The following is a 21,896-nucleotide window of genomic DNA, read 5'->3' as shown; positions in this document are numbered from 1 at the left end:
CGAAGGGGTCACTCGAGTTGGCCTTTTCTGCTTCATCTATGTTGATTGTTCAGTACTAGCCATCCTTGGTAATGTAGAACACATTGAATTTGAGCGGCGTCACGCCGTGAGCAATGTTCGGCGGCGGCGGCGGCGTGATACGGCGTGAAGAATTTTGAGCTGAGAAAAAAAATCACACTGCAAGGCATATCATGCTCGTTATAAATTTTAGGGTTTTTTGTAAAAATGCTAGCTACAGTCAGACTTATAGGGGGAATATCTTTATAGCTATAGCTTGTATCTCCACAGCAAAAGCGTACATTACATCATCCACTAGGACATTTCCGCATCTCAGCACATGAGTTCATTGGAAAGTACTTCGGATATAAATCCAGAAATTCGTGTGGAAATTCCTTAAGATATTCCTCAGAAAATTCGAGAAAGGAATTCTAAAAATTAATTTAGAATTTCCCTAATGAATTCCTTCAGAACTTCCACCAAGAATTCCCTTGAAAATTCTTTCCGAAATTTCTTCAAAAGTTCCTTCATGAATTTTTTTCTACTTTAGGGATTGCTTCGGAAATTCCTTTACGGAGTATTTTGGGAATTTCTTAAGTAATTCATTCAAAACTATTCTTAAGGATTCCTTTGAAAATTCCTTTAAGAATTCCTTAGAAAATATCCATGGAAAATCCTTCAAAAGTTCTATAAGAATACGTACGGAGACTGTTTTAGGAATACATTCGAAAATCCATTTAGGAGAAAACCTTCGGAATTTGATTTAGTATTTCTTTTAAGAAAATTCTTTAGGAATTTCTGATAGAAAATCTTCCAGTAGTTCCTCAAAAAAATTCTTCGGAAACTTTCTTCAGGACTTCTTTCCAAATTTCGTATAGTAATCCCTTCGGACATTCCTCCGGATATTCCTTTAGCAACTCTTCCAGAAATTCCTGTAGACCTTCGAAAATTTCCTTTCTAATTACTTTAGGAATTCTTTCGGGAATCTCTTCAGAAATTCTATTGGAAAATCTTCGGAAATTTTGTTTGTAAATTCTAGGAACTTTTTTCAAATAGGCGTAACTGTGTTTGACCTTGAAATTTGAAATGGCTAATACTCTCTCAATTCTGCATACTTTGTTCAGCTAACGGTACTACCTGATAGATAGGAATCCATTCTTCCTGTTAGGCACATAAGTTCGCCAAAACAGTTTAATTGATGAGCATAGTCGCCGTTCCAAAAATCAAGCTTAGAATCATGTACGCCCATTTGAAAAAAGTTCCTAGAATTCCTTCATTTTTCTAACCATTGTTCAAGTGTTTTTTTAATTGAAAATATGTTCAATACTCAAATAGCTTTAGAATTTTTTTCGAAAATTCGATTAGAAAATTCTCCAAATTCGAATTATTTCCGAAACTATTCCTGCGGTAATTTTGTATGGTTCACTGAAGGAATTGTCCAAATTAATTTACTGGTGGCTTTTCTAAAGAGATTTTCGAAGAAATTCCTGGATGAACTGCCGACTCAATTGTTGAAGGAATAACCGAAAAAGAACCTGAAAAGATTTTCGAACAGAATTTTTAAATTAGTTTCTGGAGGAATATTCGAAGGAATTACGAAGGAATTTAAAATGGATTTTCCAAACAGCTATTGGAATTTACATAGAAATTTTTATTTTCTCCAGGAATTTCTTAAAAATCAGGACAGTAGAAAAACAAATTCAGCTTTGACTCTAGAAGCAAAACTACATGCCAAGGAAAACTCTCAAAATATCGTGATTGCAGATATTCGAATATTCTCAAGAATTCCTTGGGAACTTACTGAAGGAGTTCCTTCGAAAATTTCTGTTTTTTTGTAAATACCTTGAATAATTCTTTAGGAAATTCATTCAGGAATTTATTCGGTAAGCCATCAAGAAACTCATTCTAGTATACCTTCAAAAATTCCGTCAGGAATTCGATCGGGAATTTTTCCAGGAATTCCTTTAAAAAACCTCCACAAATGAAACCAATTTTTCTGGAGATTCTTCAAAAACTTTCCTAATATTAATTCTGACAATTCCATCACGAAATCCTTCAGAAATTCATTTTGGAATACCTTTAAAAATGTCAACCCATGTAGATGGGAACACTTCCCCACAGCTGTAATGGATGTGACGCGCCATTCTTCAAAAAAGCCATCTCTTCAAAAGCACAAAAAAGATTGCGAATCTAGTTATTAGTCTGTTGGATTACACTTTTGGAAGAAGATTCTCCCTATCCCGCGGGTTTCGCGTAAGTGTCTCCGCCACCTCCGTTTTTTTGCCCTTCATACACCATTGCATTGAAAGCATAATGGTACTTAATTGAATTCGACTGTAATATCGGATGGAGCCGGTGGATAACTACATACATACATACACACCAACTTTTAAAAATTTCTACAAAATTCCTTCTAACATTATTTTAACAATTCCACTGGAATTTTTCCAGGTAAGACATTCCATTACCTCGGAAATTCATCTAGTAGTTTTTTAGGAATTTCCTCCGCCATTTCCTTCCAAAATTCTAGGACGAATTTTCGGATATCTCCGTACGAATTCTTATAGAGATTTCCAAAAGAACTCCTGAAGGAATTACCGATAGCTTAAATTTCTTAAAGATCTTCAGGGATTACTTCAGAAAATCTTCCAGACGAAGATAAATTCAGAAATTCCTCAATACTCAAAGAATTTTCTTCAGGTATTCCTTCAGAACTTCCTCCAGGGCTTCATTCGGACATTATTTGAGAAAAACCAAGAAATTTCTTTGGGAATTGTTTATCAAAATAAATCGAAACCGTTATTTTAAGAACAATTCTGGCTTTTTAAGTACAAGGAGAGTTAAGAAAATGTTCAATTTAGTAGGTGCTCCAGCTTCAGAAGCCATGTTACCATTATTGCATTTGAAGCCAAGACGGTAAGACGCGCGGCTACAAAGCAAGACCATGCTGAGGGTGGCTGGGTTCGATTCCCGGTGCCGGTCTAGGCAATTTTCGGATTGGAAATTGTCTCGAATTCCCTGGGCATAAAAGTATCATCATGTTAGCCTCATGATATACGAATGCAGAAATGGTAACCTGGCTTAGAAACCTCTCAGTTTAATAACTGTGGAAGTGGTTAATGAACACTGGGTTGTATAAATAAAAAGTAGTAAGTTCGAGTTTACTACATTTTGAGTAGGGTTACCGGAGGTAATGTTGGCATAGGATAAAATGTTGGCTCATCACGCACATAAATCAATCATTTAGCGATGACATATCGTTTTGCAGGGAAAAATTTATCATCGCCGCTTTAGAAAAGTGTATCGAGCACATTTTAGTTACACTACACTGGATTCCTGCACTTTGATCGACTTAAGCAGGCAGGCTGTTCAAGATTTTTTTTCTTCTGCCCAATAGAGGAATTTTCTGAATGAACTTACCTATTTTCGCACATCAGATGAACGGATAACAAAAACACTATGTTAGCTAACGTATTTATTTCACAATTTCCATTAGCATAACGACACGATTAACCAAAACTGTTTTGGACAATGTTGAGGGCACCCGTTGCCGAATAGCGGCATGCGATTTTGATTCATAGCAACAGGAGAAAATCGAAAATCAAAACATTCCTTACGATAACCCGACGAAAATAACTCGAATATATTGACATTTGCTCATATAATAATCCGATGATATAATGGGCCAGGATCACTTATTCTATTCGAAGAGCTTTAAGATCGTTTCATGCGGATAGTTTTTAGTCAAAATTATTTCATCATAATTCAGATAATTCGCTTGGAAAAAGTATTTTATCTGAAAGATGGGATGGGAAAAGCGTGTTTGTGTTACGCGGGAAGTTGCAACACGTGAGAGGGTTGAGAGGATTCACAACAGCTGATCGACATAGAGGAGTGGTATCAGATGCGCTTATCAAACTAAAAACATCAATGTACCTATGCCACATTGCAAATGAGCATCCAATCATTGTAATTATGTATCTTTACGTAATCATATCAGATAGGAGGCAGAGTTCTAGCTGTGCATGCAAAATAATAAACAAGTGATTGTTTAAAATAAGGTTTACAATTGAACGTCTTCATTGGTGCGTTTTGCTGCATTTCCACCTAACGCATTATTTACGTTTTGGTACAAAAAATCTCGGGAGCATCACTCCAAGTGGGCAGGTGTTTTGATTTTCGGCTTTTGTTTGCATGCTGCCTTTGTTCAACGTAAGTAAAATTGCAACAAACCAAACAGCAACCCATCTTTATCTTTCGCATGTTCCTGTATGTTCGAAATCAGCAGCCGCTTTTCCCAAGTGGGCTGAAAACAGTATATAGAGCTCATATTGGGAAAATTAGCCAAAATTTTATCCATTTCGCTCGACACTTTTGGTGGCTTAAATAAGAAATTGTGGGCAATTATCGTTGTTTTCAACTACTTGGCGCAATAACCAAATATAGGCAAGTCGCCCAATGGCATAATATTGGTTAAAGCTCCAAAATATGATGATGTACAACAATAAATATGCTCAACCGCAGCATAATAGGCTAAGATTTGAGCCATATACCCTAGTAAACGTCACTTGTGGAACATATTCGTATCAATAAAAGAGACTTTACTACACTACCCATTTCGAACATACTACAAACACAGAGAAACAAAATGCAATCAAAATCATCGTCACGGAAACATTACCGCCCAATGCTAAATGCACTGTAGGTGGACAAACGGCAACCAGGTGGCGGTAGTGAGCAAACGTCAAACACAAGTAAAACCGATGGAAGCGCCATCGGTGGCCGATCGACCACCTACAAAAAATTAAATCCACCGTTAAAAAGATGAACGATGGAACTGTGTAGAGTGAGACGTCTGTTTCTCTGTGCTACAAACAACTGTTTCGGTATGAATAAAAGAAGAGTTTACTACTGATTTCATGTAGTCTGCTCAAGACGTTGCTACTCATGTTTAAAATGCAAATTATTCATCAGAATCGAAGCGAATCGGCTTTGTTCTTGAAAGTAGAAGTCCAATTTTAGAAAAATAAACAAAACAGACATGTCTTTTGATGATTAGCTGCAAAAAAATTATGAAATTATCGTCATCATGATGTCTCTTTTGTTTTGACCTGAGGTCTCAGGTTTTGACGTTTCTACATGTAGTAAATGGTAGTAAACTGTAGTAAAGGCTACGTTCGAATGTAACATATGCCATGAGTCGATTTTTTTTATTCATATTAAAAATGTAGTTTTCTCTGTGGACTTTATTTTTGAGTAGATACTACAAGGGTTGAGTTTTGCTTCTTTTTATTCATACGACCCACTAATCCGCGGGCGGCTCTGTCCCAGTGTGGGGATATAATGCCAATCAGAAGAAGAAGCCAAGAAGATATTGCATGATCTATATATTGTTATAACAATTAACGCGCCAATGCGGGTTAAAATGGCAGAAATAAAAGCGAATTAATCTGCTAAAGGTATAATAGCTATGCATACTGTGATTTTTGTGTTGGCCAATCATCGGCGTGAAGTACGAAATTCGGCGGCGTGGAGCCAACCGGCGTACGGCGCGCCGCCGACACCATGACCGGCGTCGGCTTACGTCAATAAGGATCGGCGGCGGCGGCGTGGCGCGGCGGCGCACAGGTCTACTTTCAAGTCCCACTTTCGTCGTTTTTACATCGGCGCATGGGATTTCACAATAGTACCTGCATACTAATTGAATATGGGACAAATTTGGTTTACGACCCGTCCAAGCTGCCTGCGGAGACGGATAGGTGATTTTTATTATCAATATTTATTTTCTTATTTTTTTTTATCTTTTGCCCTTTATTTGACAAGCTCAGGCACTCAACGGAATGATATTTACAAACTATATCATTATCAAAAGTTAGTAAGAAGAAAGGGACTAAGATACTCGTGGCGACTCAAGGTTAGAAATTTGCGTAATTTCAGGATGAACAGGATTGGGATTTAGGTTTGAGGTATTTCAGCTAATCATCCGAATATTTGACGTCAATAAAGGTGTAGCGTAGCGTCGTGCTCGAGTTGTGGTTCAGTGAGCATCTTCCGGGTGGCCAGAGATTCATGGTACACGGAACAATTAACCGTTGTGTGGCCGGCAAAAAAACACCCTTAACAGGCCGGCAGGGTACCCACGAAACTAAAATGCTTATATCTCTGGAAATTTACAACCGATTTTAACAATTTTAGGCTTATTCGATTCAGAATTTTCTCTTCTATAAAGATGTTACCAGGATGAACCGATCTGGTCAATTCGATTCCTGGAAAATCCGGATTTCTAGGAACATGTCCTGCATAAATGATACTGATCGTGGATTTCAATAGCTAATCAGCTATACAGGTATTAAACTTCTAGAAATTGAATCAGTAGATTGATTCTTATCGATTTGGGTCCATCCAGAACAGGTTCCTCGAGGGGTCATAGGTGGCCATGAACATTGTTCAATGAAACATCAACAATATGGGTATCAAACTTCATGAAATTAACTCTTGTCCTTCATGATACTAATCTCACCAGATAAGTTGACTCAGGAGTGGCCATTCTGGAACAGGTTCCCCGGGAGCCGGGGTTGGCCAAAATTATTTCTCATTGGAACCCCAACAATATGGGTGTCAAACTTCTTGAAATTTTCTCAAGCGTTTATTTCTGATCTATTTGGGTTCATCAAACAATTTCACCCCGGATCTCCAATTCCGGAATAGGCTGAGGAGTCAAGAATGTTCATTAACATTTTCAGAGCTAATTGTTTTAAATCAATTTATCTAGCAGTGTGAGTGCAAAATAAATACAAGGACCACTCATGGACGCCGGGTGACCAGCTACTCTTCGATCCTAGGTGGCCTCTGTCTGATACTACGAAATTTTGTTCTAGAAATTTGCAATCCGTTGTAAAGTAATGTCCAGGGCCATTAATTGACTCCAGGTGGACACTAAGTTATCCTTTGGTAGCTCTGAATCATCCGGAGCAGTGGTTAATTCTTGAAATTCGTCATTTGTTGTGACAGCAAAATTAATGCAAGGGCTATCTGGTGGTCCCCAGATGGTGCTCCAGAAATGCAGAGGCATCCAGAGCAGTGGTCAATTATTGCAATTCGTTCTAGAAACTTTCGAAAATCGTTTGTAATAGCAGTATAGAAGCAGAGTCTTTGCTCGCGCTTAGAATCATAGGGGCGTAACTGTATTGATCGATTTCTCTTCATCGATTTTATATTTGCTTCAGGTAGAAGATGTAATCATCCTTCATTACAACCATGAACCTTCGGCAAACTACCGCAATTCCCTACATTGATAAAAGGAAAATATCGTCGAAGATAAATCGATCAATACAGTTACGCCCTTATGATTCTAAGCGCCAGATTGCGAATATCATTCATTGATCCCGAGTGGCCACCAAGAAGTCCTCCTGAAATACCGGAATTCCCGAAGCAATCGTCATTTCTTACATTTTGTTTTCAACAGTTGCGTAATCGTAAACAATTTTTTTGTAACAAAGTCTGCCTCATACGCAGGAGGTCGTGGGTTCAATCCAAAGTCCGTTCCATTCTCCTAATTTGTATCTTTCTTTATATTTATCTCTAGCAATAGCTAGAACTGGAAATGGACTTCTAGCCGTTTCTGCTAGAATTGGAAATGAACTAAAGAGCTCGTTTTATACATCCAATTAGAAATTCCATCAGTTGCTTTCTATCTATAACATTGACAGTTAACCAAGACGGACCTCTGCCTCTCGAACCTTAACCCAACAATTCCAATAAATTCCGTACGAACAGAGGTATATTCGGCTTGCAGTGGGCGAGTGATTGCATCATCATTTCCACCCCTTCCCTACATTGACTTGCATTCTGAATCCACTGATAATCTGTGTGAAACAAAAATCTGTAATTAGATGCGCTCCCTTAGTAGATGAAGAAACTGGCTAGTTTAATCAGTATCGTCGTTCTAGTTTCAAAATCTACCTGTCTGGCCGTGAAGGCCAATGAGATGTCGAGGGATGAGATGTTTAGCCTGAAGATGATCCTTTATGAATTTCGGGAGTACAGTCCATCTGTCTATTGATTTCAAAGCAGCGTACGATTCAGTGAAAAGAAATTAGCTGCGGCAGATAATGTTCGAACACGGTTCTCCGGCGAAGCTGATTACAATGATAGTGCAAAGCTTGATTGCTCGAAATAAAATATTCGGGTTGCAAACGACGTATCAACCGCGTTTGTGACCGTGGAGAGATTGATGCGCTTTCAAATTTATTGTAAATATTGCACTCGAGGGGGTGAATAGGAGATCTGGTGTGCAAAAGAAGGGCACTATCATCACATGATCGCATATGCTCCTGATCTTTGCGGATGACATTGACTACATTGGTAACGATCACAGGGCAGTAGTGGAGGCTTTTGCCCTTATGAAGAGGGAGCAGGCGAAGATAGGCTAAATCATCGACTCTACCAAGACGGAGTACATGGTTGCGGGTAAAGATAAAGGTAGACCTATTGGTGTTAGTGCTGAGGTAGTGCTTGATGGGGAAGTTGTTGAAGAATTTGTTTATCTTTGAACACATGACATGTGACAATGACGTTTCCTGTGAAGTGAAAAGAGGTATTGCTGCTGCGAATAGGGGCTTCATCGAATATTGGAAACGAAATTTGCTCTGATTCGTATGGATGTAAAAAGAGGTGGACCGGAAAGCTTTTGGGGTTTTCGAGCGAAAAGTGCTACGTACAATTCTCGATGGGAAATTAGAAAAAAATGTGTGGCGCAGACGCATAAATCACGAGCTGTATCAAGAGTATAAAGAAGAAAATATTGTGAATCTTATAACATACGGCAAACTCCAGTGGGCCGGTCACTTAGTGCGAATGTTGGAAGAAAGAATAGCGAAAACAAAATTCACCACAGATCCGGATAGAGGCCAGCGACTTCATGGCTGCTGCACGCGGTGGAATCGGACCTGGGAACCCTAAACGTTTATGAACACTGGAGGAACATTACCATTAGAACATTGACAATTATGGAGCTCTACAATACGTCAGTCAAAGGTTGCTTAGAGCTTCTAGTGGAGTGTCTTCACTTTCGAACTATCCCATTTTATTCCTCCACTTGAAGTGAACGAACGATTTATTGAAATTCGCAGCATTATTGGATGTATTGTGGCTATCCGTTTAGATTGCATGAATTATGCTCTCACATTTCTCAACAAGCGATTTTTAAAAACTCACTATTTTCTAGGACGACTTAAAAATTATCACATCTTCAAAAGTTCCGAAGCTTCCAGATGCTCACCTAACGGCTACACGGTGTCAATGAATGATCCTCGAATTGATTTTGATCGCACACAACTACAAAAAAATCGTAGCTTTCTAGGGCGAGTTTCTAGAATTGATTACCTTTTCGGCTATTCCGGAGCTTCTGGAGCACCACTTAGTGGCCTCCCGGGGTCAAAGTTTGGTTCTTGTTTTACTCTCACATTCATAACAAACCACTGTATTCTAGGACGATTTTCAAGAATTTGTCTTTACTATGGGTGTTCCGGACATTCAGTGCCAGATGACCAATGGTAGTCAATGCGTTGGTCATGCAATGATTTAACTCTCACAATGCTACAACAAGTAATAGTTTTTAGGATTTCTAGAATTGGCATTACGTCAACAATAGATTAAAAAAAAATCGCAACTTCAAAATATAATCTTCTACACCTGGTCATTTCTCCTGATGTTCCAGAACTTTCTAAAACCACTTAGTGGCCATCCGGGATGAATGAGTAGTCCTTGTATTGATTTTGTTTGCTCATTTCTACAACACTAAAATTCTAAACAGTCTCAGTTTTCTAGGATAAACTTCCAGAATCGGCAACTTCTCCGGATCTTTCGGAGCTTTCGGTGGTCCACTTAGTTACCTTCTGGTGTCAACGAGTGGTCCTTGCAATGATTTGGCTCTCAACACACGGGTTACAAAAAAACTGCAGCTTCCTATTTTTTAATTAATATTTATTTATATTGAAAAGTATTTATGGCCACTTAACACCCTACGGGGACATGTCCTGCAATGGAAACTATAAAGTCAGCACGTCTGGTGGCTCTAAAACAATCAGAAACACACTGCTGAGGCAATTTCAAGAAGTTTGATGCCCATATTGTTGAGGTTCCATTGAAAAATGACCATTCTTGGCCCCACTGGGAACCTGTTCCGAAATAGCCACTCAAATTTTCACACATCTGTTGGAACCAAGATAGTAAACAACAGCCTGCTGTGGAAGTTTCAACATCCATATTGTTGGGGATCCAATGAGAAATGTGTTAGGCCAACCTTGACAAAACAAGCCCCCCCCCCCCTGGGAAACTTGTTCCAATTTGGCCACTCCGGACTCAACTTGTCAAGAAAACACGTTGGAAATAATTCAAGAAGTTTGATACCCATATTGTTGATGTTCCCTTGAAAAGTGTTCATGTCCACCTATGTCCACCTGTCCTCGAGGAACCTGTTCTGGAATGGCCAATTGAAGATCTGCACGTCTGAGTGACCTGAATCAATAAAAATCAACCTGCTGGTGAAATATCAAGAAGTTTGATACCCATATTGCTATTTACCTATCGAAATCCACGATCAGTGTAATCTATGCAGGACATGTGCCTAGAAATCCGGATTTCCCGGTGATCCGACGGTCCGGACCGATCCAATTCTAAAACAGCATGATTAAGGACAAAATTTTGAATCGAATGAACCCAAAACGATTGAAAACGGTTAAAAATTGCCTAAGATATAAGCATTTTAGTTTCGTGGGTACCCGGGTACCCAGCCGGCCATTTAAAGGGTAAAAAAATGTCGGAACCCCTCCCTCCACCCCTCCTTAATAAAATTTTCAGTTAACCCGTACAATCGATTTTGGTCGTCATTATTGTGGATGTGACAGAGTTTCAACCCCCTACTATGCAAATTCATTTAGATATCGCGAATTGAATTCCAAAAAGGTACCCGGGTACCCAGCCGGCCACACAAGGGTTAAACAGACAAAAAACGAGAAAAAATAGAAATATTAGGCTTTGATATCAGACGAGCAAAGACATACCAAGATAGTCTGTATATACACCACATCGCGAACCTCCAAAACACTTCTTACTTCTTGTAGGGTTGTTTACCGCGGGCCACAAGGGTATCCAATAGTTGCTCTCTGGAGGCGTCATTTTCCGAGCAATACCAAACTACCAGGGTTTGCAGAAATCGATCGCAATCGATAACGAACAACGATAAAAGAGAGGCAAAATTCTTTTCGAATCATAACAAGCCATGCAAACAAAACTATCGCACTTGTATACAAGTTGGAAAAAAACTTATTCGGATAGGCGGCCCCCACCGAGGGGGATTGATAAAACGCTTTGTTCTCGCTTATTATATGTTGGAGAACTTTTTTTTTTATCGCCTAGCTGTGTAAAACAAGTTAAAATGCATCATCAGAACCTGTTGTCCCCGCAATTGGGGCTTATTAAAAGAAATTTCTAATGGGTTGTAGCTCCCGAATCAGTTCATTATCTTAAAGCTGCCAATAAACGTCTCTCACAGTATGCTACCTATCGAAAGTGTATACAGACATGATAAGTGAAAGATTTGGATTCAAACCCTGCAAACTACGGAATCGATGTCATTGTAACCGGCTCCACACCTACACAAGTTGCTATCGACAAGGTATTTATATTCTGTAGAGATGTGCGTTTAGTCAATAGTGATTGGACATAAGCATCGACATCGTGCGAATGAAGCCTCGGCTTAAGTCCTCACCTCTGAACCACGCTCGCGCAGAAACTTTAGGATAGCCACCGTCCAAGTTCTTTGTGTGTCCAATTTGTTTGCCAACTTTGAAGAATACTACTGGGAAAAACTCGTTGTTCGAGAGTTGTCTATCATAAACCTTACCTTTACTAGCGAGTCCGCCTTCTCATTGCAGTGAGATTGGACCCAAACAAAGGTATTCTTGAATAATCTTTCGATCAAATCGCGCTATCTATCTATCTATCCAACTATCCGAGAAGATGAAATAATGGTCCACAGGGTGATCGGAAATTATCCCCAAAGCGAAGTTAATTGCTGCCAGCTTAGCAACATAAACCAAGTACGGTTCTTGAAGTTTTCGGAAGGTTGTCGAATTTTCGTTGAAAACACAAGCCAGTGGATCCGTTGATTCGAGAACCATGTGTGGTGGTTGTGAAAACGATAATAAGTAGTGGATTAGAAACGTCTGTTATTGATATACAGTAGAGGCTCAAAGAAACAAATTTATTCACCTAGGGAACTACACCAGGAGCGCAGATCAAACACCTCGGTCGGTGCAGCCTGACAGGTGTGAGCCTCGTGTCCTTCAGCTCCACACCTCCGGCATAGCCTACTCCGATTTGGACCCCTACAGTCATATGACCAGGGTTTGGAGAAATCGCTCTCATTAGATAACGAACAACGATAAAAGAGAGGCAAAACTTGTGGGGTTTGAGTAAGTTACCATCAGCGTGTGATTGTATATTACCACCTCAGGGGGTGTTGTCGGTGAAAAGCAAGCCATGACTCAGCATCTACTTGTCAGATCTCCGTGGAGTGCACACGCATCAACGGAGCGTGTGATTGTATAATAAACAATGTGCACTCGCTTGACTGTGGATATACAACAGTAAAGCACATGTGGAGATTGGACAAATCAAGCATCCGAAAGATATTCAATTTGCAGAGAGCTAACCGCGGTGGAGGTTGGTACTCGGATTCTGATGGCTTTTCCGCAAACGTGACCTTTAAGTGATCTTGTTGTGTAGGGGTTATCACGCCTATCTAGAGAGTAGGAGGTTGAGGGTTCGAGTCCCTCCAAGACACGTGGATTCTTTTTCGCAAATTTCATATCAATTTGTCTATTTCGAAACATATGCTGTGCATATGCACAGCCAAGATATTTAACAGATATTTAAGGTTTTGCAAAACGTTCTGGAATTTAGATTAATCATTCTAACAGATCTAAAATGTGTAATATAAAACCGAAAGAAACTGTTTAATCTAAGTCAATTGCCTATGTTTCGGGTATTAAACCACCCGACTCCTCTAATGTGAACGTGTACTATACACACGAAGGGAAGGGTTGGCTTGAAAAATGGATTGTGAGTGATTCGACTCATTCAGTAGCCGCTAAGTTGCGAAGGCCGACGGAGGTCCTTCGTAGCTGAGTTGGACCAGTCTAGCGTACTGAGGGTCGTGGGTTCGAGTCCCATCGAAGGAAAAATGGTTACCTCCAATACCTACCTGGATACCTGGTTGGCTACAGCGTCGATACACCTATGCCTGGTCGATACACCTATGCCTGGCGTATTGTAGAGCTCCATAATCGTTGGTCTTGGGCGATGTTCCTCCAGTTTCTCCGAACGTTCAGGGTCCCCAGGTCAGATTTCATCGCGTGCAGCCAGCTTGTTCGTGGCCTTCCACGAAATCGCCGATCCCTATCTGGTTTTCTTTTGGATAATGATTTCGCTATTCTTTCTTCCGACATTCGCACAAAGTGAGCAGCCCACTGAAGTCTGCCGTATTTTATTCGATTCACAATATTTTCTTCCTTGTATACTTGATACAGCTCATGATTCATGCGTCTGCGCCACACACCATTTTCTAGTTTCCCTCCGAGTATTGTACGCAGCACTTTTCGCTTGAAAACGCCGGAAGCTTTCCGGTCCGCCTCTTTTAATGTCCATGCTTTATGTCCATAAAGCACTACTTCTGCACCAACACCACTAGGTCTTCCCCTATCTCTACCTGCCACCATGTACTTTGTCTAGATAGAGTTAATGGTTAAGCCTATCCTCGTCGTCTCCCTCTTCAGTGGGACAACAGTCTCCACTACTGCTCTGCGATCGATTCCAATAAGGTAAATGTCGTCCGCATATGCGACCGTGTGATGATAGTGCCGTTCTTCTGCACGCCAGATCTCCTAATAGCGCCTTCGAGTGCAATGTTGAACAATAAATTCGAAAGTGCATCACCCTGCTTCAATCCGTCTAAGGTCACAAACGAGGTTGGCAATCCGAATACTTGTTTTTGAGCCATCCAGCGTTGCACCTATCAGTTTAATCAGTTTCGCCATGTTCGGACATTATCTGCCACAGCTTATTTTTCTTCACTGAATCGTACGCTGCTTTGAAATCAATGAACAGATGGTGAGTCTGCGCAAGTTATACTCCCGGAATTTGTCAAGGATCATCCGCAGGCTAAACATCTGATCCGTCGTTGATCGGCCTTCACGAAAACCTGCCTGGTATTCGCCGACGGACTCCTTATTTTCTGGGGTGGATTCGTTTCTCTTCTGCCCTTGCTACACTATACCGATCAAACCAACCATTTCGTTGGCGTCGCACGCAGTGCCTAACACTTCCTGCGCTGTTGTAGTCACAGCTTCGTGGATATTTTCCAACAATCTGTTGACGCCACCAGTTCCGGTGGCATCTCCTATCCGCTCGTCCAGCTTCTGGTGGTACTGTTCAGCAACTCCTTCAACTGACAAGCGTTGGATATTAAAACGCATCGTTCTGTTGTTTCGTAAATTCGTGACATCCGAGAAATGTCGTCCGTCGACCAGCACGTGGTCTATCTGTGAGGAAGTGTCTCCACTCGGATGTTGTCAGGTGTGTTTGCGGATATTCTTACGTGCGAAGTAGGTACTGCTTATTGCCATCCCTCTAGCAGCAGCAAAGGTTACAAGTCGCAGACCATTATCTTTGGTAGCAGAATGAAGGCTTTCCGTACCAATGACAGGGCGAAAGAAACTTTTTCTTCCGATCTGCGCATTTGCATCCTCGATGATAATCTTTACATCGTGAGTTGGGCACTCTCCGTTACCTCCAATACATTTTTTAAATCAAAATATTCCATATAATGTACATATTCACATCTGAGTTTTCAGAACATTGTAAACGAAAGAAACTGTTCATGGACATACATATCCAGATAGATCATGCACAAATAAGATGCTCAAAGTTCTTCGAAGTGTTTTTGAGATCAAATTAATTGGTCTACCGAGTGATACAAAACCAACAGTAAACTATTATGTCCATATAAGTCTCTAGAGTCCATGCGTATGTTTACGGTTCAAACATTATTTCCATGGCAGATTTTCACGTTCTCCAAATGGGAGTTCAGATCTATCCAGCCTAGTTCAGAACCGAAGGAAACCCATCATGTTCATGTAAGTCCCTAGAGCCGTGCGTATGATTGGCAATTCAGTTATGCATAAATGAAATTTTATAGGTTTTCTTTAAAGTATTATGGAGCTCAGATCCTCTGATCTACCAGGACAACTACGGTTCAAAACCTAGAGTAATACTTTAGCCCATGCTTATTATTTACGACTCCCTTATGTTGTTCATTCCTAACGCTGAATAAACGAAAGGTTTTTTTATAATCTACTCTAGTCAAGATTAGTAGTGCTGGTTTTCTTATTTTAATTCTACATTTTTCGTTTTCACATTTTAATTACAGTGCAGGAGAAGCTAGAGACCGTGGCCGGCACGCCTCGTGACTCTACGGTTGGTGAACGCTTGCCCCTGCAGGATTCCTACGAAGCGGATGGTGCAGTCAACAAGAGCTTCAAATCTAAGCTGGGGAGCGCGGGAAGCAAGGTAAAAGCTAGTCACAAGATTCGAGCGCAAACCAGTCGAATTGTGTCCAGCTTTAAAGCACAATCGGTAGTAAGTTCATTGGTCAGGGAGTTCGTCGGCCATAAGGATGGTGTTTGGCAGGTTAGCACTAAAACAGGTCAGCCGATCATCGGCACAGCCTCGGTCGATCATAGTGCATGTATCTGGGGAATTGATACGGGTCGCTGTCTGCTGCAATATCAGGGTCACAGCGGATCGGTAAACTCGATTAAGTTTCATCATACCCGCGATTTGGTACTTACTGGAAGTGGCGACGCAACGGCACATATCTGGCAGGCGGCCGTTAACTGGGAGGTCCCTTCAAGAAAAGGACACTCGTCTGAAGAAGAACTGGATGACGAGGAAGAACCATACGAAGAGAAGGAGCGAATCGACGTTTTACGAACTCCCATCTGCGAATTTTCCGGTCCAGGTGGACATACGTCAGTTGTGGTGGCAGCTGATTGGCTTCCTGGTGGAGATCAACTCATTACCGCCAGCTGGGACCGAACGGCTATTTTATGGGATGTTGAAACTAGAGAACCGCTGCAGCCGCTTTGCGGCCACGATCATGAATTGACGCATGCATCAGCTCATCAGAGTCAACGGCTGGTGGTTACAGCTTCGCGGGATTCAACTTTTCGCTTGTGGGATTTCCGAGATCCGATACCGGCGGTGTCGGTCTTTCAGGGACATACAGAGTAAGTAACAATTTGACTTTATAATAATAGAATGGAAAAAGTTACATCTATTTTACTCTTTTCTTGATAGGAGTGTAACATCCACCGTATTCACCCGTGACGACAAGGTCGTCTCCGGTTCGGACGATCGCTCGGTCAAGGTTTGGGAGCTACGTAATATGCGTTCGGCGCTGACGACTATCCGAACGGACTCGGCAGTCAACCGGCTGGCCGTATCGGCGGGCGGAGTCATTGCCATACCGCACGACAACCGTCACATACGGTTGTTCGATCTGAACGGGCAGCGGATTGCCCGGTTGCCGCGAACCAGCCGTCAAGGGCACCGGAGGATGGTATCGTCGGTGGCCTGGACCGAGGATATCAGCTCGTCGGTGTGCAATCTGTTTTCGTGTGGTTTCGACCGGCGCGTGCTTGGCTGGGCCGTCTGCTTGCCACCGAAGGACAACTGAAGCGTCGCTAGCGCCCGCAGAGGTGTGTATTCTGTGGAAAGAAATAATTCCTAAGATTCAGTGACTGTTCGCCTGACTTATTGTTAACTGACATGGGCAAAAACAAACATTGACAGCATGGATATAACATTGTATATGTGTGTAGAAGTTATTATAACAGAAGACGAATTACTGAGAATTGTTGTCGTTTCGTTGTTCAGATACGGTTTTACACGTAAGAATTTTTGATTAGTAATATTCTTTGCTCGGTTGCTTGTTCTTCTCGCTGCGTATTTATTACGATGCACATCTTAAGTCTCATAGTGGGTAAGAGAACTTTCCCTAATTAGTATATGTACATTTTCAACAAACGGTGCATCGTGGATATGGTGATTAGACTGTTAGACTCTTAAGCATATTTAATTTATGTTTCTTTACATTTTCCTTGAAAGTGCCTATAATTTCTTGTAAGAAGGTGTCTATAATTTTGTGTGCACTTGCTTTTTCATAACAAAATGATTATTTAGCGTGGGTTCAGACAAATATTGGAAACACGAAAAAACAATGACAAGAAATGGCAGATTCTAAATAATGGTTGATTTCCAGGGCAACTTCACTATTGGTTTGTGTTTGTATTTTTACCCTCTACACCAAAATAAAACGTAAGGTGAAACATTGAAAAACTACTCCGGTACAAGACCGCTAGCATTTCACACAATGTAACAGTGGCAGGATCGGAGAACTAGCATTCACCGTGAAGCTATGGGAAAATAAGGAAACGCCTGGTTTGAAGGCGTGCGTTGCTACGCCATGCTGCCGATAGTTTTTTTGGAATTATTTTTGTTTCCATTTGAATTTGGCTGTTGACTTTTTTTGCTGGATGGTTACATCAAACAACACGATTTCCAGGATATTTTAGCGAACCATAAAGGCCTGCCAATGCCATGGCTAGTACAAATGATGATTAAAGTCATATAAGCTCAATCGACCTATTGGGACAAAATATCTAAAATCATTCATAGGTTGGATAAGTCAAATGATCTGAGCTCCAGGACGTTTCGAAGAATCAAAAAGGGTCTGTAATACAGTCGACCCTCGAGATGTAATATAGTCGATATCGTGATGTGGAACAGAAGTTTCTTGGAAAATTGGTCGAACAATGTGGCATCATTTGTTTCTACGAGTCGCTATCGAGTTTTAGAACATCGACTCATGGATAGTCCACTGTAGCTTGTAAAAGAAATGAGTAAAACCCTAACAGCTCGATGCAACTGCTGTGATGTTTAATGATGCACGTATGTATCAGTCAGGACAGGTTCGGAGAACCAATAAAACTGTAATAGCTTGTGAAAGCGGTAAGACGCGCGGCTACAAAGCAAGACCATGCTGAGGGTGGCTGGGTTCGATTCCCGGTGCCGGTCTAGGCAATTTTGGATTGGACTTCCCTGGGCATAAAAGTATCATCGTGCTAGCCTCATGATATACGAATGCAAAAATGGTAACCTGGCTTAGAAACCTCGCAGTTAATAACTGTGGAAGATGCGCTAGCAATGTTCAACATATCGTCGACCGAGTTCAATCGAAAACCGTTATCGTTGAGGGTATGGCGAATAACCGAAAGTTCTTCAGGGTGGATGATGCGGCTGTTTGGGATGCTTCGTCCAGCTAGTGTTATAGATTCTTCAATTATCTCTGAATAGTATAATAATTCATCAAGCTCAAATATGAAATTCAAAGAGTCTAAACTATCGAATGTTACTTTTTCCAAATTCTGCTCATTATCTAATAGTAGTGGAATGAAAGTTTTTGTCAAGTTTCTCATACGTTTCGCCAACAAGTAATTTATCTGAATTTGTTTATTATTTCCATCTTCCAAGGTGTTTAAAGAAGAGTTGATAACCCTAAGATCGTCGGCGTCTGGACTTCCCGAAATATATTTCCACGCTCTACCTAATGATTCCCATCGTTTGATTCGCTGTGGCCTAATTATATTAAACAACAGATTAATTCTGGCTATTTTTCTCCTGATAGATAACTCAAAAACGGAATTAATGAACTTTCCGGTCTAAGCTACATTATTGTACACATCTATTGTCGATTCAATGGTTGTAAGGTTTATCGGATGCATTATTCTAAAAAAGCTGTTACTGATCCTAGCTTCTCCTAAGAGAATCATTATGTTTGCATTCTGTTTTGCATCGTGTAGTCTTAAATCCGTTAGAGTCATCTGCGTCAGTAGACCAAGCCATAATCTGTAAGGAAGTCGGAAAGCCAGTTTTAATCAGTTTGTTACTTCTTTGTGTCTTTTTTTATGAATTTTGATTCCTGTTGCGTCCGTAATTGTTTTTTCGTTTTGTTCTTTGATATCTACTAGTCTATATCGGTTGCTAAAAGGAGAGGCTTTTCCTTTCGTCTTAACTAAAGCCTTATCGTCTCCAATATCCTCATAGTCTTTGTCGTCATGGACAGTCCTTGGTAAAGTGAAAGTTGGTCGAATTTCCTGCGGTTGGCCATATACATTTCTAAAAGTGTATTATGGAACCTCTCGATGGTGCCATTACTGTTGCTACTGCTAGCATAGTGAACGGCAACACCATGGGTTTCTAGAAATTCCTTAAAATTTTGACTGCGGAAATAAGTGGCTTGATCGCAAGTTAATTGTTTCGGTAGGCCAAAAATTTTGAATTGCTTGATGAGCGTTTCGATGATTTCTTCTTTCACGTTTTCTTTCACGTAGACGTCCATGAATAGACTTTCTAAAGGTCTTTCATAGATTCTACGTGTGATTGGAATTTTAAAGGGATGACGCTCATATTTAGCGTATTTACAATCCCAGCATTTTTTTTACAAAGGTCCTAACAATTGAAGACATGTTTGGGAAGTAGACTGATTGACGAATCTCCTCATATGTGAGTTTCCAACTTCTATGATTAAAGTTGTAACTCTTACGAACAAGTTCGTCTTGGTCTTTTTTTAGAAATTAGATCTGGTAGCTTAAGATTGCAGAATTGTACTCGCATTCCCTTGAAATGTTTATCTAGAATTTCAGAGCACAATTTTGCAATATTAGGTGGGGCAAAGATTCCATTTGTTATTTTTGGAGATAAATGAGCTTTAAGAATATTCAATAGTTGTTCTTCGGTGGAATACGTGTCTACTATAACCTGAAAAGATAAAATAATAAATGTGAGGGGACTTTCTTCTGTTATTGGTAATATGAATGATGAGCTGATTTCTAAATTTATTTATGATTTCCGGCCCGTATATAGGATCGTTTTCGTGTACTTCGTTTTCTAAAATGGTTTGTAAATTTATTTCAGATTCATCCACGCGAGGTATTCGAGATCCATCGGCTACCACGTTTTGCTTCCCTTTCTTGTAAACCAATAGGAAATCGAATTGCTCCAGATATAACCGTTGACGAGTTACTCGTCCTGTTGCATCTGTTAATTTAATTTCCTTCGTCAATGGCTCATTATTTATTTTTATTTAATCAGACTAAGGCCGAAGTGGCCTGTGCGGTGTATAAGAGTCTTCTCCATTCGGCTCGGTCCATGGCTACACGTCGCCAACCACGCAGTCTACGGAGGGTCCGCAAGTCATCTTCCACCTGATCGATCCACCTTGCCCGCTGCGCACCTCGCCTTCTTGTGCCCGTCGGATCGTTGTCGAGAACCATTTTCACCGGGTTACTGTCCGACATTCTGGCTACGTGCCCGGCCCACCGCAGTCGTCCGATTTTCGCGGTGTGAACGATGGATGGTTCTCCCAACAGCTGATGCAATTCGTGGTTCATTCGCCTCCTCCACGTACCTTTCCTTTCGAAAACTCCAAGTGCGCGTTGGTCCTCCACGAGCATCGTCCAGGTCTCGTGTCCGTAGAGGACTACCGGTCTAATTAGCGTTTTGTAGATTGTCAGTTTGGTACGTCGGCGAACTCTATTCGATCGGAGCGTCTTGCGGAGTCCAAAGTACGTACGATTTCCAGCCACTATGCGTCTCCGAATTTCTCTGCTGGTGTCATTTTCGGCAGTCACCAGTGAGCCCAAGTACACAAATTCTTCTACCACCTCGATTTCGTCACCACCGATGCAAACTCGCGGTGGGTGGCTCACATTGTCTTCTCTTGAACCTCTTCCTATCATGTACTTCGTCTTCGACGTGTTGATGACTAGTCCAATCCGCTTAGCTTCCCTCTTCAGTCTGATGTAGGCTTCCTCCATCTTCTCAAAGTTACGTGCCATAATATCTATGTCGTCGGCGAAACCAAATAGCTGGACGGACTTATTGAAAATTGTACCACTCGTGTTAATCCCTGCTCTTCGTATTACCCCTTCCAAAGCGATGTTGAATAGCAAACACGAAAGACCATCACCTTGCCGTAACCCTCTGCGGGTTTCGAAGGGACACGAGAATGCCCCTGAAACTCGAACTACGCACATCACCCGATCCATCGTCGCTTTGATCAACCGTATCAGTTTATCCGGAAAACCGTGTTCGTGCATTAGCTGCCATAGCTGGTCCCGATCGATTGTATCATGTGCGGCTTTGAAGTCGATGAATAGATGATGTGGGGCACGTTGTATTCGCGGCATTTCTGCAGTACTTGGCGAATGGCGAACACCTGGTCCGTGGTGGAGCGTTCGCCCATAAAACCCGCCTGGTACTGCCCCACGAACTCCCCTTGCAGTTGAAGTGCTAGTCGACGGCATAAAATTTGGGAGAGTACCTTGTAGGCAGCGTTCAGCAATGTGATTGCGCGGTAGTTGCTACAATCCAGGTTATCGCCCTTTTTGTAGATGGGACACACGACACCTTCCATCCACTCCTGCGACAGAACTTCCTCCTCCCAAATCTTGGTAATGACCCAGTGGAGCGCTCTAGCCAGTGCCTCACCACCGTGTTTAAATAGCTCTCCTGGTAGTTGGTCAACCCCAGGGGCTTTGTTGTTCTTCACCCGGCCAATCTCCTCCTGGATTTCTTGGAGATCCGGAGCCGTTAGAATTATGTCCTGCGCGCGTTCTCCCAGGTCCATCACCATACCGCCATCTTCGTCTGCCACATCGCCATTCAGGTGTTCTTCGTAGTGCTGCCGCCACCTTTGGATCACCTCACGCTCTCCC

The 21,896-nt window shown here is 41.4% G+C and overlaps 1 protein-coding gene across 2 annotated transcripts in view; it reads left to right on the top strand.

Annotated features, from left to right (window-relative positions):
* LOC134220851 (WD repeat-containing protein 37) overlaps window positions 1–21,896 on the top strand; it is a 35,051-nt gene that overhangs the window by 1,444 nt on the left and 11,711 nt on the right. Inside the window, exons 2-3 of one of the 2 annotated variants that reach the window (XM_062700018.1) lie at window positions 15,488–16,346; window positions 16,417–16,817. In XM_062700018.1, the coding sequence (XP_062556002.1) occupies window positions 15,488–16,346; window positions 16,417–16,795 (1,238 nt within the window). In that variant the 3' untranslated portion in view covers window positions 16,796–16,817. Of the gene's footprint in view, window positions 1–15,487; window positions 16,347–16,416; window positions 16,930–21,896 lie in introns of those variants that run through there. The other variant, XM_062700010.1, reaches the window with a different exon arrangement.

Source organism: Armigeres subalbatus, chromosome 1 (assembly GCF_024139115.2).
Source record: "Armigeres subalbatus isolate Guangzhou_Male chromosome 1, GZ_Asu_2, whole genome shotgun sequence".
Taxonomy (NCBI): Eukaryota; Metazoa; Arthropoda; class Insecta; order Diptera; family Culicidae; genus Armigeres; species Armigeres subalbatus.
This window is presented reverse-complemented; position numbering and strand designations above follow the sequence as displayed.